The sequence below is a fragment of the Melanerpes formicivorus genome, unplaced genomic scaffold (assembly GCF_026170545.1).
Source record: "Melanerpes formicivorus ecotype bairdi unplaced genomic scaffold, bMelFor1.0.p_v2 SCAF_28, whole genome shotgun sequence".
NCBI lineage: Eukaryota > Metazoa > Chordata > Aves > Piciformes > Picidae > Melanerpes > Melanerpes formicivorus.
The window spans coordinates 1,127,705-1,142,361 of NW_027142380.1; the positions used below are offsets into that span (position 1 = coordinate 1,127,705).

At 57.2% G+C, this 14,657-nt stretch overlaps 1 protein-coding gene across 1 annotated transcript; it reads right to left on the minus strand.

Annotated features, from left to right (window-relative positions):
* Window positions 1-600: 600 nt before the first annotated feature.
* Window positions 601-13,401, minus strand: LHFPL4 (LHFPL tetraspan subfamily member 4). Its single transcript, XM_068154144.1, has 4 exons — window positions 12,858-13,401; window positions 2,887-3,123; window positions 2,661-2,677; window positions 601-2,425 (listed from the first exon to the last, which is right to left on the minus strand). The coding sequence occupies exons 1-4, from the start codon at window positions 13,261-13,263 to the stop codon at window positions 2,417-2,419; spliced, it is 669 nt and encodes a 222-aa protein (XP_068010245.1). The 5' UTR covers window positions 13,264-13,401; the 3' UTR covers window positions 601-2,416.
* Window positions 13,402-14,657: the final 1,256 nt, after the last annotated feature.

Genomic DNA, 14,657 nt, shown 5'->3' on the forward strand with positions numbered 1-14,657 from the left:
AAGTCTGAGATGGGCCTAACCTGGTGTGGGGCCAGCACATGTTGCCTCCAAATGCTGACCCTCGAAGTTGGTATATCTTAGGTACCCATCATCTCTGGTGTTCAGCCATGCTCACAGTGAGAAGGTTCCCCCTGACACCTTGTGGGAGTGTCTGTGGTGACTCATCCTGCACATGCACACACACACACACACACACACACACACCCCCAGAAGACTGTCTCCATCTCCTCCACACCTGCCCCCAAAGCAGCTGTGGGCAGCAAGCACCTCCTGGGAAGGTTGCTATGAAGACTCGTGAAGAGGGAGCTGAAATCCAGGGATAGCTGGGACCCCCACCTGGAACAGACCCTCTCCCTCGAGATTTGCCCTGGGCAGAGGCACCCTCATGTGCCAGCCTGTGCAGACAGAGGTTCGGCCTCGCCAGGGCATAAGGTGGGATCCCCACCTTCACGTCCCACCACAGCCCTGAGGCCACCTCAGACACCCCCCCACCCCATGAGCTGTAATGGCTGATGCCCACACAGGGTCCCTCGACCTCCTCGCAGCAGCAGCACATGGAGGGGCCCATCCCCACCCCTCACACACCACAGGGCTCTGAGCTCCTGGTTTGATTTATATTTTTCAATAAGGTTTTGTGAAACACTGTATCAAACTTTGTACTAAAATACAGATATTTTACAGCTACTGTATTCCTTTCTCCACTGATTTTCTTGGTTGGTTTTTCCAATTCGGCCAGCAACGGCACTTGCAAGCTGGCAAGACCCGGGGAGCTCCTGCTGCCCCACTGGAGGGCAGCTGCCGCTGGGCACGGGGGCCTCCTGCTGGTCCAGCTCTGGAGGGCAGCTACAGGAGTGACGTGGCCACCACCAGGCTCGTGGCTAGCAGAGACCGTGGTAGCAGTGCCAGCACGCGTGCTGTCCCGGGTGGCTTTGGCTCCCAGACAGTGATTCGGCACAGCTGAGTCCCTCACCGCAGGGCCTCAGGGCACGACTTACCTGCTCCTGCCAGCCCCTGGCACCCTGGACTGGGCAATGGTTCCTGCAGAGCCCTTCATTGCCGTTCCTCGGCAGCCTCCACAGCTCCTCTGCCCAGGGCTGCCCATCCCGAAGCTGTGCTCCTGCTCTGCTCCCTGTGCCCATCCCAGTGCCTCTCCCATGCCTTGCCCAGCACCTGAGTCCAGCCCTGCAAACAGCCCCTGGCTGCTCGCACTGAGACGTGGCCGGTGCTGAGGACTTTATTGCATTGCAGGGGCTGCAGCTACCCAAGCCCCCTGCAGCCAGGACTTGGGGAAGCCTGCATGTACCGGTCTGGCCAGCAGAGCCACTGCTGGACCGCAGCCGCCCGTGCTGGGGAGGGTGTCAGTGCCAGCTCTTGGGTGCCATGTGCGTGCAATTGAGGCTGGGGCGTGCTCAGAGCCTGCCAGGCTCAGCTCTGCCACAGGCAGCTGCCACTGGCTCCCTCCAGGCCATCACCACGGGCCAGCGAGGTGCAGCCAGGGGACACGGCCAGGATGGTAGGGCGGGCACAGGAGCACCTGAGTCCCCCCAGGCCGCGCTGCGTGGCGGGAAGAGCCTTGCTGTCACCAGTGGAGATAAAGCACCGTATGGGGATGGGAAGGGAAGGTGGTTGGCAACAGCCCGCGGCCAGCTTGGGGAGGGGCTTGGTGAGGGATCCTCCTGCACCTGCCCCGGGGGAGGTTGTGAGTTCAGCTGCTCCCACTTACCAGGGCTTACATTCAGCAGCAGCACAAGTTGGGTGTCTCAGCAGCCCCGGTGCTGGGGGGTGGGGTGGGGCAGAGAGCAGCAGCAGCAGCCCCCAGCCAGATGCCAGGTAACACCATGTCCTGGGGCCAGACTCCCAGGGCAGGGCGTGAGGGGGCTCAAGTCGCTTTACCCTGTTTAGAGAATATGAATTTACACATAAAAGTAGGGGTTGGGCCCTGTCCCAGCCACCGGGTCCCCTAGCTTGTGGAGACAGGATCACGGAGCTGTACAAAATGGGAGCAGGGAGGGGGCCAGGGCCTGGAGCAGCCGGCACAGGGCATCACTGGGCACGCGTTCAGGTGGGAGGCAGCAGGTCAGGAGTCCTGGGGATGTAGAAATCTGTTAAAAACTCCAAGACTGTCTTTTCCTTGAAACAAAACCACAGCTAGATGCTGTTCTTGAATGAAGCAGGCTGGGACATCCTCCCCCGACGGCGGCCCGCGGGCAGCACGGGGTGTGGAACTGGCAGGGTGCGTGGGATGGTGGTGCCGGCATGGGCATGGCGGTGGCCGCAGATGCAGCGGGTGGCCAGCACGGCCCTGGGGGCGGTGCAGGACACTGCATGGCCACTGGCAGCAGACGAAGGGCAGGACGGGGAGGGAGCGCCCAGACTGCTGACCGTGGGAAGAGGCTCCTGCTGCAGGCGCTCGGCCTTATATCCTCTGCAGGGAGAGCACAGCGGATCAGGGCTGGTGCTGGGCAGGCCTCACTGCACCATCGTGCCACCAGCATATGCCATACACAAACCTGTCCCCACCTCTGCTGCCTCCCTTCCCTACCACCCACTTCCCCACACAACCAGGGGCCCCATCCCATCCGGGGCCACTCGGAACAGCCACGCCCAAAGGCACAACGCAGTCAGGGCTAGGGGACAGGACGGTGACACTCAGGACTTACCGCAGTGCCGACAAAATCTGTGGAAACAGAAGAGATGGTGTCAGGCAGGGCAGGGGCTCAGCAGCCTGCTCCCATCCTGCCCTGCCTGCATCACTTTGCAGGCGGCAGTTAAGCCCATGAGACCCTCACCCAGCTGCAGGCTGCCAAAGGGGCTGGGGCCCCCAGGCTGGGATCCCCCCAGGGCCATGTTGTGGGGCATCAGGACCTCCGGCAGCACAATGCTCACCTTTGCTCTCTGTCTTGAGCTCCTCGTGCAGCAGGTCGTTCTGCCGGTTGCCGAGGACAAAGGCCAGGAAGGAAAGGATGAGGGCGTTGAGGATGCCGATGATGGCCAGGATGTAAGCCCAGCGAACGGAGCAGTCGCCCAGGGAGTATTTCCCTGTCTTCTCCCCACACATGTCCCGTATGGTCTCTGCATCCCAGCCGTCGGGAAAGATCATGCAGCCCAGCACCAGGCAGAGCGCTGCAAGGGGGAGAGGAGGGTGATGCATCAGAGCGGCCACCAGGGTGTCAGTGCCAGGTGCTGAGCCCCAGTCAGTGCATGGATGCAGCCAGGGCCCGTCAGGGAACCCAACTTGGCTCCACAACAGCCAGGTGACACAGCAAATGACAGACATCACTGCTCTGACAGGGGGCTGTGTTTGTATGTGGCTGCTCCAAACCTGGCCCATGCACAAATGGGGACTTCAGGGTCTTGGCTTCTTCAAACATCAGTCACAGGATCAGTGGTTTCTCATGGGCCTGATGACCACAGGCTCCCCACCTGCGGGCAGGACCTACTGCCCTGCTGCAGGCAGGGATGCTGCCTGCCAAGAGGGTCATCACCCCCAGGAGCCCTTGCACCCAACCACCTCACAGCCTGTGCCAAGTAGGGAGACATCAGGGATTAACAGGAAGGGAAATGCTGTGACAAAGCCCTTGAGTGTCAAGGTAAGGGGTGACATTTTTTCTAGTTACAGCAAGTAGAAAAGCTCCTCACCCCCTATCAGCTGGGACAGCTAAAAACATTAAATGCTGGAGAGCAGCTGGGGTGCCCTGGGCTTGTCTTTGTCCTGGGTTGGGGAAGAACCGATAGGCTTGTGCCTGTACCTCCCCAGACCTCTACTGCTGAAGAGACACCAACTCCCTGCTGGGCATGTGCTGCTGTGGCAGCAGCCTGCGGGGGGGAGCAGCTGGAGGTCTGGCTGGCAAGCTCTGGGGTGCTGATGGGGGCTTTTCACTCCTCTCAGTAAGGGAGGGAATGCCCAGGATGAGGGGAAAGCAAGTACAGGGCTGGCACAGGGCACTGCACTGGGACTCAGCACAGCCCTCACATCCCAATGAGCTGTGCTGATTGCTCTTCCCAGGGCAGGGGAGGGAAGAGCTGTCCTCGGCAGCCTGTGCACCGGCACATCATACAGACCAGCTGCCACCCAGACTCTGCCTCCTCCAGCCACGTTACAAACCCACCTGGTAAAAGGGCCTCTGCAGACAATGGCAGGATCTGTGAGCTGATTTACCCCCGTGCACAGCCCTGGCACCACACGCCTGCACAGTGCGGTGCATGCACGAGGAGCTGATAAGCTGGCATCTCCAGCACATCATCACCAGGGACTTCCCAGCCAAGAATGGCCTCATCTTGGGGAGCTCCCTGCCTGCTGGGATGAGACCAACCCAGAGCCATGCCCTCTGGAAGGAAACATACAATCAGCACTGACGCTGTGTGCTGCACAGTGAATCACAGATCTGTTTTGGTTGGAAAAGACCTTTAAGATCATTGAGTCCAACCACTAGCCCAGCACCACCAAGTCACCAGTAAACCATGGCACTATGTGCCATATCTACACGTCTTTTAAATACCTCCAGGGATGGTGACTGCTCCACTTCCCTGGGCAGCCTGTTCCAACAGTGAGAAGCAACCTGGCCTACCTGCTAACCTGGATACCTTCCAGCTAGATGGCATGAAATTCAGCTGAGGGCCTGAATTAAAGGTGAGGAGGAGTGGCAGACCTGTGCTGGGGACTCCTCCCAGGAAAGTAGAGATGTCAAGAGGATTTTAGGATCCACTGAGCTCTTGGTGCAGCACAGCTGTGAGAAAAGCCAAGGTGTCCTTTGGCCATCCTCAGTGAGGGGTGGTTTTGCTCCCACAGCACTGGTCAGGCTGACACGACTCAGCCTAGAAATGGGCATGGCTGTAAGAGCTCTGCTGGCATTGGTGAGGAGGAGAAAAGAGCCTTGGGCGCATGCTTAGCCCACAGGAAAGTGTGGCAAGCAGCAGGGTGAGCACTCCAGCTGCTGGGGCAGGCAGTGGCCCTGAGTGACAGCCCCTCTCAGCCCAGAAGAGAAGAACAGAGCTCTGCTCCAGGCTAGCAGAAGGCAGCAAATATAAGTTAAATGAAAATCAGGTGCCAATTTTACCTGCACCAGCAAGGGCTTAAATGAACTCCCACTTTTGTGCATGGCCCTCAGTTGGGCCTTCACAGGAGCTGAACAGCAGCCTTTGGGGTTTCCCTTGGGCTCTTCTAGTATCAGGATTTCCTCTGCCTTTCTGAGCATTTATTTGGGTTCTAGGTAGATCCAGCTGCCTGGGTAAAGCACTGAGAGCTTGCTCCTCTACAGTGCTCACTGTAGAAGAGAGAGGGTTGAGGCAATAGCAGAGAGCAGCTCAGAAAGGTGCAAGAGAAACACACAGCACGTGAGCTGGTTGTCACAACACAGCAGCAGGTTGTCATAACACAGGAAGTGATGGCCACTGACAGAACCACTGGGCAGGCTCCAGCCTGCATCTGCCTGCCCTGGTCCCTCCTGTCCCCATGTGCCCTCTCAGCACTGGCACCAGGGCAAGGGGGAGCCTGTGCCCTGCGCCCCAGGGCAGCTCCAGGAGCTCTGCCTGAGATCTCACAGACCCTGTTTGCCAGAGAGAATTAAACAACAGATTTACCACCAGGGCAAATGAGCATGCCCAAGCCACTGCATGTACCTAAATGCCTCTGCCCAGGGGTGACCAGCCTCTCCCCCCAAGCCCCTCACTACTCTGCAGCTCCCCAGGAAGGAGCTGTGCCACCAAAAGCAGGTCCTCTCCCAGCGAAGAGCAGCACAGCACTCTCTCCTCTGTCCATCTGTCCTAGATGTTCCCAGCAGCAAGCCAAGTCCTCTGCTCTGTCACAAGCAATTCCTTTTATAAGGTGTCCCCAGGCCGCCTAATGTCCTGGAAACACCTTACCACGCCTGCAGCGAGGAGTGACATTGAAATGCAGAGCAAAGAGGGGATCCCTACGTGCTCCACAAACCTGGGCACTGCCCTTTCCAACAAGCCCCTTGCAGCAGGTCTGAGGGGCACAAGGATGGGGCTGTGCCTGCCCATCCCTCTGTCCACGGCACCATTGTGCCAGCATCTGCCTCCAAAAGCACTGAGGTCCCTTGCAGACCCGCAGGAGGAGCTGGGGTTTTGTTTAAAACAGCCAACTTCTGTGCCTTGCAACTGCATGAAAAATACCAAGTGATGACATCTACAAGAGCTGCTACTAAAGAGGACAAAAGAACCACCACACTCCTGTCCATTTAGCTTTTCATTCCTGTTGTTCTGAGGGTGCCACACTGGACCCCACTGCTGGTGGCGCTGAGGACAGTCAGCCGCTTCATCACACCCCACGGCTGCTATGGCTCCACCTCGTTCTTCCAGTTTTCCCAGTTGGAAAGGCAGATTGGAGAAAGGGCATTTCAGTGGTCCGTGGGGCAGGGTGTATGTGGAGGGAGGACACAGCAGCTGTGGTCTGCAGGGCTGCTCCTGGAAGCCTGCTGGAGCTGGGGCTCTGGCATTTCTCAGCTTGGTATTGCAGCTGGTTCCTGACTTTCCATTCATTGGAGCTCCCTTGTCAGGGTCCCTTAGAAATGAGATATGCATCTTAAGGGCTTTTGGTACCCTCACAAATTAATTGAAGGGAATTCAGTGTTATGGCTCAGGCTGCAGCAGTGGAGCAAGATCTTAGCTGAAAGCTGAGGAAGCTCCTCCTGGCAAGGTAACATCCACCAACAGATGCTGCCTTCAGCCAAGACTGACTGCCTGAGTAAGCCATGTGTTTGCTGAGCACCAAAACTACCCCAGTGCCCCCCAGTGCTGTGCAGTTGTGCCTGCAGGCTTCAAATCTGATTTTTTAATCACTTCAGCTGTCTAGTTTAGTTTGCAGGTTTGGATGAAGACTGGCTTTTATTCCTCTTGTCTGCCATGGGGTGGAAGGGGCTAAGGACATGCCCTGTAGCTCAGAGACACAACCTCCCTCACAGGACAGGCGTGCAGAGCATTACACTGCCACAGGACATACAAGGGACTAAGAATCAGAAAGTGTGGGGATAAGTGGGGGAAAATCAGCAACTGCTGAGTCTCAGAGGAGGTTGTTAAACCTAGCTCGGGGACGGTGCCCCATGGGCAGTGTCTCACCCTCCCTCAGGTTCAGCAAGCTGCTGTCCCCTGCCCTTACACGTATCACCCCAACCTTTACACAGACACATCTCTCTGCTGGGGATAGTACAGTGACACACACCCCCATCTACCCCCCCACATCCACCTGGTGCTGAAGTGGAGGAAGCCCTGGGTGTCATACCCTCCACTGTGCCTATGGCCACTCACTGTGATGCTTTGCAATCTGCACACCAAGGCTCCACACTGGAGATCCCCAGGGTAGTGCCCCTGGGCGCTGCACACAAGCTCCGGAGGAACCCTCAAGGGACTACAGTCTGTGCTCCCACTTTGGGGTCTGGAGTGGCTGCTTCTCATTAGGAAACCTCCTGAGATCTGAGTGCCAGAAGGAAAGGAGAAAAATACAGCCCTTCCACCTCCTAAAAATAAAGAGCCCTCAGAACTAAGTGAAACCAAAGGCAGTGTGCTCAGGACTGCTGGCACTGGCCATTTACACAGACAGGAGCTCCCTTACGGCGTTTTTCTGCACAGGCTGTTTCTGAGCCAAAAACTCAGCAGGATTCAGAATGGAGTTATGGGTTTGCATGAATCAGAACTGACAGTTACTTTATCTGGAACAACAGTTAAGGGATGTAAGCTCTAGGACACGAGCAGCTCTGAAACACCAGCTCAGCCTCTGCCTGCAGGTCCACAGGCTACATTAACTGCCACTACGGGAGGGTTATGCTGACTTCCAAAGCCCAGGGCCGGCCACTTTGGAGCACAAGGTGCTGGAAGGATGTCAGGTCCTGCTCCTGTCCCAGCTGCATCACAGGATTAGCAGGCAAAGGAGAGGGGAAATCTTCAGGAAAGCTTTCTTTGGGGGCAGAAGCTAGTAGGTAATTCAGGATATGCAAAGGTTTTCAGCAGTGATGTCTCCTTCTTGCTGCAAGGTCAGCAAGCAGAAGTGCTTCACCTGGAAGATCATCTACTGGCAATATTTCTCCTGTGGGCAGAGAAAGGGCTTGAAGACTTCATCATCCTTCCCAGCAGCTCTTCCAGTTTTGATCCTAGCTGGTTTGGAGCAGTGGTATCTCTCTCTCATTTTTTTCATTAAGGGCTTCAATATATGATTTATATCCACGAAAAAGCAATGGTTTTGAACACCCAAACTCTCTCTGAGAGGAGCTGTCTCTCCAGCAAATCCCAGGCAGGAAGACAAGCCTGTCCTGACATGGCTCAGCAGAGCCACCACATCACCACCAGCACCAAGGAGTGCTTCAGGCCTCTGGCATTCACTCAGCCCAGACTCTGCTTTCACAGAATCACAGAAGAGTAGGATTTGGAAGGGAACACTGCTAAAGCAGGGTCACCTAGATCAGATTAACCAGGATCATGTCCAGCCAGGTGTTGAATCTCTCCAGAGAAGGCAACTCCACCACCTCTCTGAGCAGCCTGTTCCAGTGCTCCAGCACCCTCAAAGTAAAGAAATGCCTCCCTTATGTTCAGATGGAACCTCCTGTGTTCCAGCTTGTGCCCACTGCCTCTTATCCTGTCATGGGACACCACCTAAAAGAGTCTGGCCTCATGCTCTTGACAAACACCTTTTACACAATGACAAACACTGATCTGGTCCTCTCTTCTCCAGGTTAAACAGCCACAGCTCTCCCTGAAGGCTGCAGCCACACCACCACACTGCAGCTCAGCCATGCTCAGCCCTGCAGCTGGCAAAGGACTTCCTCACCACTCCTCTTCACAGGCGTGACGAAAAAGTGCAGCCATGCAGCCATGCCATGTGAGGGGTCCCTGCTCAGCTGGAGGCAAACACAGATGGAGTGCAGAAGACGAAGCTGCTGATTAAGGATCTGCTTCTCCTCCCAGTTCACACACTGGGTGGGAAGAGCCCATCCTAGAGAGGGGTGTAACTCCAAAGGGGGGGGTCTCCCAAAGGAGATAAGGGCTGATATAGATATGTATTATCACATTCTCCATCAGCAAAGATGCCTGGACACATCACAAATAATTTTGAGGGGCCACTGATGAAGACAAAGCCCAGCCCCATGGTCCCGGGTGGAAAGGCAGCCCAGGTGTGGTGCTGTGCCTGGCCTAAGGGAGCTGGAAGGTCTCAGCATACTGACTGCTGGACTTGAGGCGCAGGGCAATGCCTTCAGATGTGGGCAGTCACTTCTTGAGTGCATGATGCACTGTGTGCTCACACGGCCGCTCTTGACCCTCAGCAGATTGTAAGTACAAATCCAAAGCCCTCCTGAAAGCAGAGCCCCAGGCACGCTCAGAGGGACTGTCCTCGCAGGAGGAAGGTGGATGTGGCTGGGGTCTCTCACTTCCAGGGACACCAGGACAACTTTGCTCAAAGCTCCAAGTTAACTCACAGGGTTATCACAGCACAGAACTGTGAAACCAGAGGAAATGCTCAGGCTCCTGGGTAGCCTCCTCAGTGTACGGTGGTGTACTCCTGCCCCCTGAGCTCCAGCAGATGTCTGCTGTGTGCTTGCTGAAATGGAAGCATCCACAAAATCACTCCTGCTGCCTTCATCTGACTCCTGTACCTGCCCTCTATGGAGGATGGATGACAGGGGCCACCCAGTTCTCTTCAAGCAAGCATCAAATCCCCTGGGACTTCCTGAAGGAGCTCCTCCACTAATTCTGAGGACTGCTGTGGTATCAAGGTGCAGTCAGCCATGCAGCTGTTGATGTGCTCATGTTTAAGACCCATTTCTGGTTTTGTAACAGAAGGATTTAGCAAAATCTCATTTTGCATTACTGGGATTTTGAGCAGGGCAGATGGCTACATTTCTATTTGTGATAAAGCAGAGTCTTTCCTCTTAATTAGATCCAGTCTCCTCCTAGGGGGGCAGTGGCTTTTGAGCTGGAGCTTTCTGTGAAGCTCTAATTAAACCCTCTCCTGATTATCGTCCACTAATTAGACATTGATGATTTAAACTTCTTGTTTTTCTGAAAGAGATACCCAATTCTTGATCCTCCCCCCTCCTGCTCCCCCACCTTCCTCCTCTTGCTTCTTCTCCTCTGAAGAGCACGCTTGTGCCCTCGCTCAGCAGCCCTGTATTCTGCACCAGCTGTCCTGAAGGGTCAGGGTGAACCTTCCTCTGCCCCATCTCTCTGCTCCATCTCTCTGCCTTTGACTTGGTTTAGCTGGTTTTTACCAGTGAGACAATGACACTTTGAGCCTCACTGCTGCTTCTGTCACGGTGGTACACGTCCACCAAGGCAGGAGGAATGCCTTTCCCTTCTCTGCCCCTCCAAGCCCTCTGCTCTGGCACAGCCCCCACAACCTCTCAGGCAGATGAATCTCCTAAGTTTGCCATCATGTTGTGTCAGAGCTTGCACCAGGTCATATCCCTGCCCTACGCAGGGGATTTGCCCCATGGTGTCTTTGTGGTGTCAGCTCCCTCTCCACCTGCAGCTGTCTCTGACATGCCTGGGGAAGTTCAACCCTGCCCAGACAAGACTCTCTCTTGCTGGGACACAGCACCCCACCACCTCTCTCTGTTCTGGCCCTCCCTGATGGCAGCAACAGCCTCTCCTGCAAGACAGGAGCTCTCTCATGCTGCCCTGTCTCAGGGCAGGATGGATGGCCAGTCTCTGATAATGGACTTTCCCCAAGACATGCCACATAGCCACACTGCTTTGAGAAAGCTCTGAGACAAGAGCTGGGGTCCCAAGAGCTGGCCCATGGCCCCAGCATGCCATGCACACAGGGTTCCCACAAGTGCAGTTGTGAACAGCATAGGTGTAGCTGCAAGGAGCAAGGTGTGAGCAGGGACAAGCCCCAAGAAGGGTGAGGTGTACCTAGGGGTGACAGCAGCAGGGTGCTGCTCTGCCCACCCAAGTCTGAGCCAGGGGGCACTGAGTAGGAGGCCTGGGGCTGCTTTCAGTGCAGCTCCTATGCCACAGGTCTCCCTGCACAGCAGCAGCACCGGCTGGGTGCTCCAAGCCTCTTGATTAAGCTGCTGAAAATCGGTAGGATTTGCCTTAAACCGGTAAATCTTCGGGACAGGGAAAATTAAAGATGAAGGAATTTCCTGATAAGCCAAGGCAGCATCAGGTCTGGCTGTGGTCCTGATCTGGGTGAGGAGAGGTCAAGCTCTCCAGCCCAAGCCAGCTGCAACAGAGAGAGCAGGGCAGGCTGCAAGCCTCCACCATCGTGGGGCTGGTCCAGTCTTCCCACATTCACTGGACTGAGACCTTCTCCTGGGGCCTTTCATTACGAATGTGGGGGGCTCTGGGTCTATTCACACTTTATATTCACAGTACAGAATGTCTTCCCTTGCACAGTGAAACTGGAGAGAGAAGTGAAAGCTCCCACTGCTTGGGGGAAGCTCAGCATCCTTTGTCAAGGTCTTTCTGCCACAAGGACAGACCCTCTATGAGGACAGCTTGGAGGTCTGTGCTCAAGGGGATGCTCAGGATCTTTATCAATGTGTGCAATAGGTCCCCTTCAGAGTGTCCCTTTGAGAAGTGCTTCTGTGTGGATATTGGGGTACATATGTGGTGGGGTTTCTTTTGTGGAGGGAGCTAAGGAGGCTCTACAGACTGGACCACATTTGCAGAGAATGGGCTTGAGCCTCTGGCCACTAGTGCAAAGCCATGGAGGTAAATGCATGGTGTCCTGTGGCAAGCACTGTACTTGGGGTCTCTTTATGCAGACAGCTGGGGAAGGTCTGTCCCCACAGCCCTTCCACTATGCTGGGCAAAGGAGGCCTGGGCACAACTCTTTAAGGGGCAGCTGGAGGGCCTGGCTGTGAATAGGTGCTTTTGTACCATCGGGGGCATCCATGCATTCCCCTGCAGTGGGTATCCCCTCGAGGCAGGCTTACTCAGGGATGTCCTTGGGGCTGGACAGACAAGGAGACCAGTCCCTGATGTGGGGTGCTCAGGGCGGGGTCTAGGTTCAAGGCTTCCTAAGGCATCCTTGCAGCTGGTCCTTGACTCTGTTGTCCCAAAGCTGGTCCCTGACTGAGGTGTACTGGGGTGCCTTGAGGCAAGTCCCTGCCCTGGCTGTCCTGGGGTGCTCCAAGCTGTCCAGGTGCCCCAGAGCTGGTGTCTGTTCTAGGGCAGGTCCCTGATCCAATTTTCCTGCTGTATCCCTGAAAGCTTGTGGTTCCCTGGGGTCAGATCTCACCTGGGGATTCCTGGCAGCCAGTGTTCAAAACAGGTGCCCATCCCTGGTTTTCTCTCAGTACCAACGCCTGGCCTAAGTGTCCCAGAAAGCCCTGGAGCGCTCTGGAGACAATTTCTGGCTGGAAAGTCCTATAGATCCACAATACCTGTAACTAGCCCCGATTTCCTGGGGAACCCTGGTGTTCCTTGTGGCCAGAGGCACTGATACCAGCACCTGGAGAGCCCAAGGTGCCTGTGCCCTAAGCCAGTACCCATTCCTGATACTTGGTCTGTGCTAGTGCCCAGCTTGGCTGTCTTAAGAAGCCCTGAGGCTGTTTTGTGAAACCAGGGCCCCACGGTGCTTTGACCCATGTGGCCAGAGGCCCTGATAGCTGTGCCTGGGGAGCCCTGCATGCCAGTGCCCCAAGCTGGTACTGCTGAGCAGCACTTATTCAGTGCTATGAGTGCTTGGCCTGGGTGTCCCGGGAAGCCGTAGAGCTGGCTCCTGGAACCATAACCCTGCAGTGCCTGGACCCAGCCCAGCTTCCTGGAGCAGCCCTAGTGCTCCCTGTGGCCGGGGATCCTGCTACCAGTACCTGGTATCTGCACGTCTCAGTGAACCCCACATCCCCCACGCCCATCCCAGTGCCCGGGGAAGGTCCGTCAGGGGTGGCGGTGGGTACCTGCCAGCAGCTGCATCCAGGCGCAGATCTTGTAGACGGTGGCGGTGTTGCAGAAGAAGAAGAGGGCGAAGCAGGTGATGCAGCCCAGCGTCAGCACCATGGAGAGCAGCACGAAGAAGGCCGCCGCCTGGAAGGCGCCCGAGGGGATGGTGCTGAAGTCGGTGAAGGAGCCGCGGCACGACAGCTCCCGGCCCGCCAGCCCGCTGCCCACGCAGTAGTGGAACAGCCCGAAGTAACCGGGCTTGGGCGTGTTGACGCTGTCGCCCACCCAGTAGGGCTGGATGAAGACCACCACGTTGATGATGGCGAAGCAGATGGTGAAGATGGCCCAGAGCACGCCGATGGCGCGCGAGTTCCGCACGTAGTTGTCATGGTAGAGCTTGGAGGCTTCCTGCGAGGGCAGCATCCTGCCGGCCGCCGCGCTGCCGGAGGTGGGGACGGGGCCGCGACGGCGAGAATCCCGCCCGGGAGAAGGGGGCGGGGGGGGGGGCCGCGGCCTAGGCGCGCCCGCGGGCTGCCGGCCCCTGCGCCACCCGCGCCGCCATCTTGGCTGCCGCCTCTGCGCCCCGCGCGCGCCCCCACCGTGCGCGCGCACCCGCGCGCCCCCCCCGCCACTGCGGAGCCGAGCTCGCCGCGGCGGGGATCGGGCCGCGCCGGTCACCTTCGGCTCTGCCCGCCGAGGGCTTGGCAACGCTCGGGCCGAGGCTCCGCGGGGCTCAGCCCCTACCTCGATGGGGTGCAGAACGCGCTCCTGAGCTTTCGGCTTGGGCCGTCTGGGCAGGATACAGAACGGATTGGTATGGTGCGGGCTGGGGCGGCTGTGGGCCCGCTGCAGTAACACTGGCCCACCGGGGCCGCTCCCCGGCTGCTCGGTCCCGCCGTGCCGCGCAGGGCCCGCCTGGGGCAACGTCTGGGCACAGACCCAGACACCTGAGGTTGCCCCGGTTAATGCTGGCAGGCGCATGAGGGGGAACGTTCGCCCGAAGCAAGGCCGCTGGTAGGCGGCCTCTCCCCGGCCCCTCCGCGACCTTGGGGGATACCCGCGGGCTGTCAGAGCAAGCCCCCCTTCCCAGACGAGCAATGGGCCTTCCCGACCCGCTTGCCAGACCAAGCAGCAGGTGCTCTGCAAAATTGTCCCAGCAGCTTCATACTGGCTCCAAAACACCAGCGGAGACCAGACCATCATGGGCCAGTTTTCTTCTCAAGCCAGTAAAGCTGTGCTGTGATAGCTGTCACTAAACTCCACTCTCATTAAATCATCCACAGGTCTCATTCATTTGCAAGCCTTGTCAAGGTTCACAATTTGCAAATTAGACACATGCAGGTGAAAACAGCCTTTATATTCCCCTGGCAAAGGGGCCATTTGCGTTTGGTGCTGTACCGGTAATACCTATTAACCCGCTGCAAACACTACGAGCTGGCACAATCCCCAGTCCCACCCCGGACAGACGAGCCACTGCCTCTCTGAAGCCCACAACAGCCATGCTCCAGTGCCCGCACTACCATACATCTGGTAGTTCCCACTGCGACTGGCTTTGTGCGTGTGTAGTCACACCCCGAGGGAGATTTCTTTAATGAACAGCCGGCTCAGGGTTCGTGACGAAGAGCAACGCCCTGGGCATGCCTGTGCAGCGTCATGGGCAGACCCGCCCAACGGTCCCTGCCAACCTTTTCCCCTTCTCTCAAAAGGTGTAAACACGGCTTATGCAAAGCTTCGGCATCCCCCATCTCCGCTGCTGGGTAACACAGCCCGCCCCCGAGGGGTGCTCCACGCCTCCGGTGCCGTGGCTGTGCCTGGCC

What these genes read in the sequence shown, in the direction of transcription:
- LHFPL4 (XM_068154144.1), bottom strand. Translation starts at nt 13,263, where the DNA reads ATGCTGCCCTCGCAGGAAGCCTCCAAGCTCTACCATGACAACTACGTG. An exon ending in CTGGATGCAGCTGCTGGCAG is followed by an intron (nt 3,124 to 12,857) that starts GTACCCACCGCC and finishes TCCCCCTTGCAG; the next exon opens with CGCTCTGCCTGGTGCTGGGC.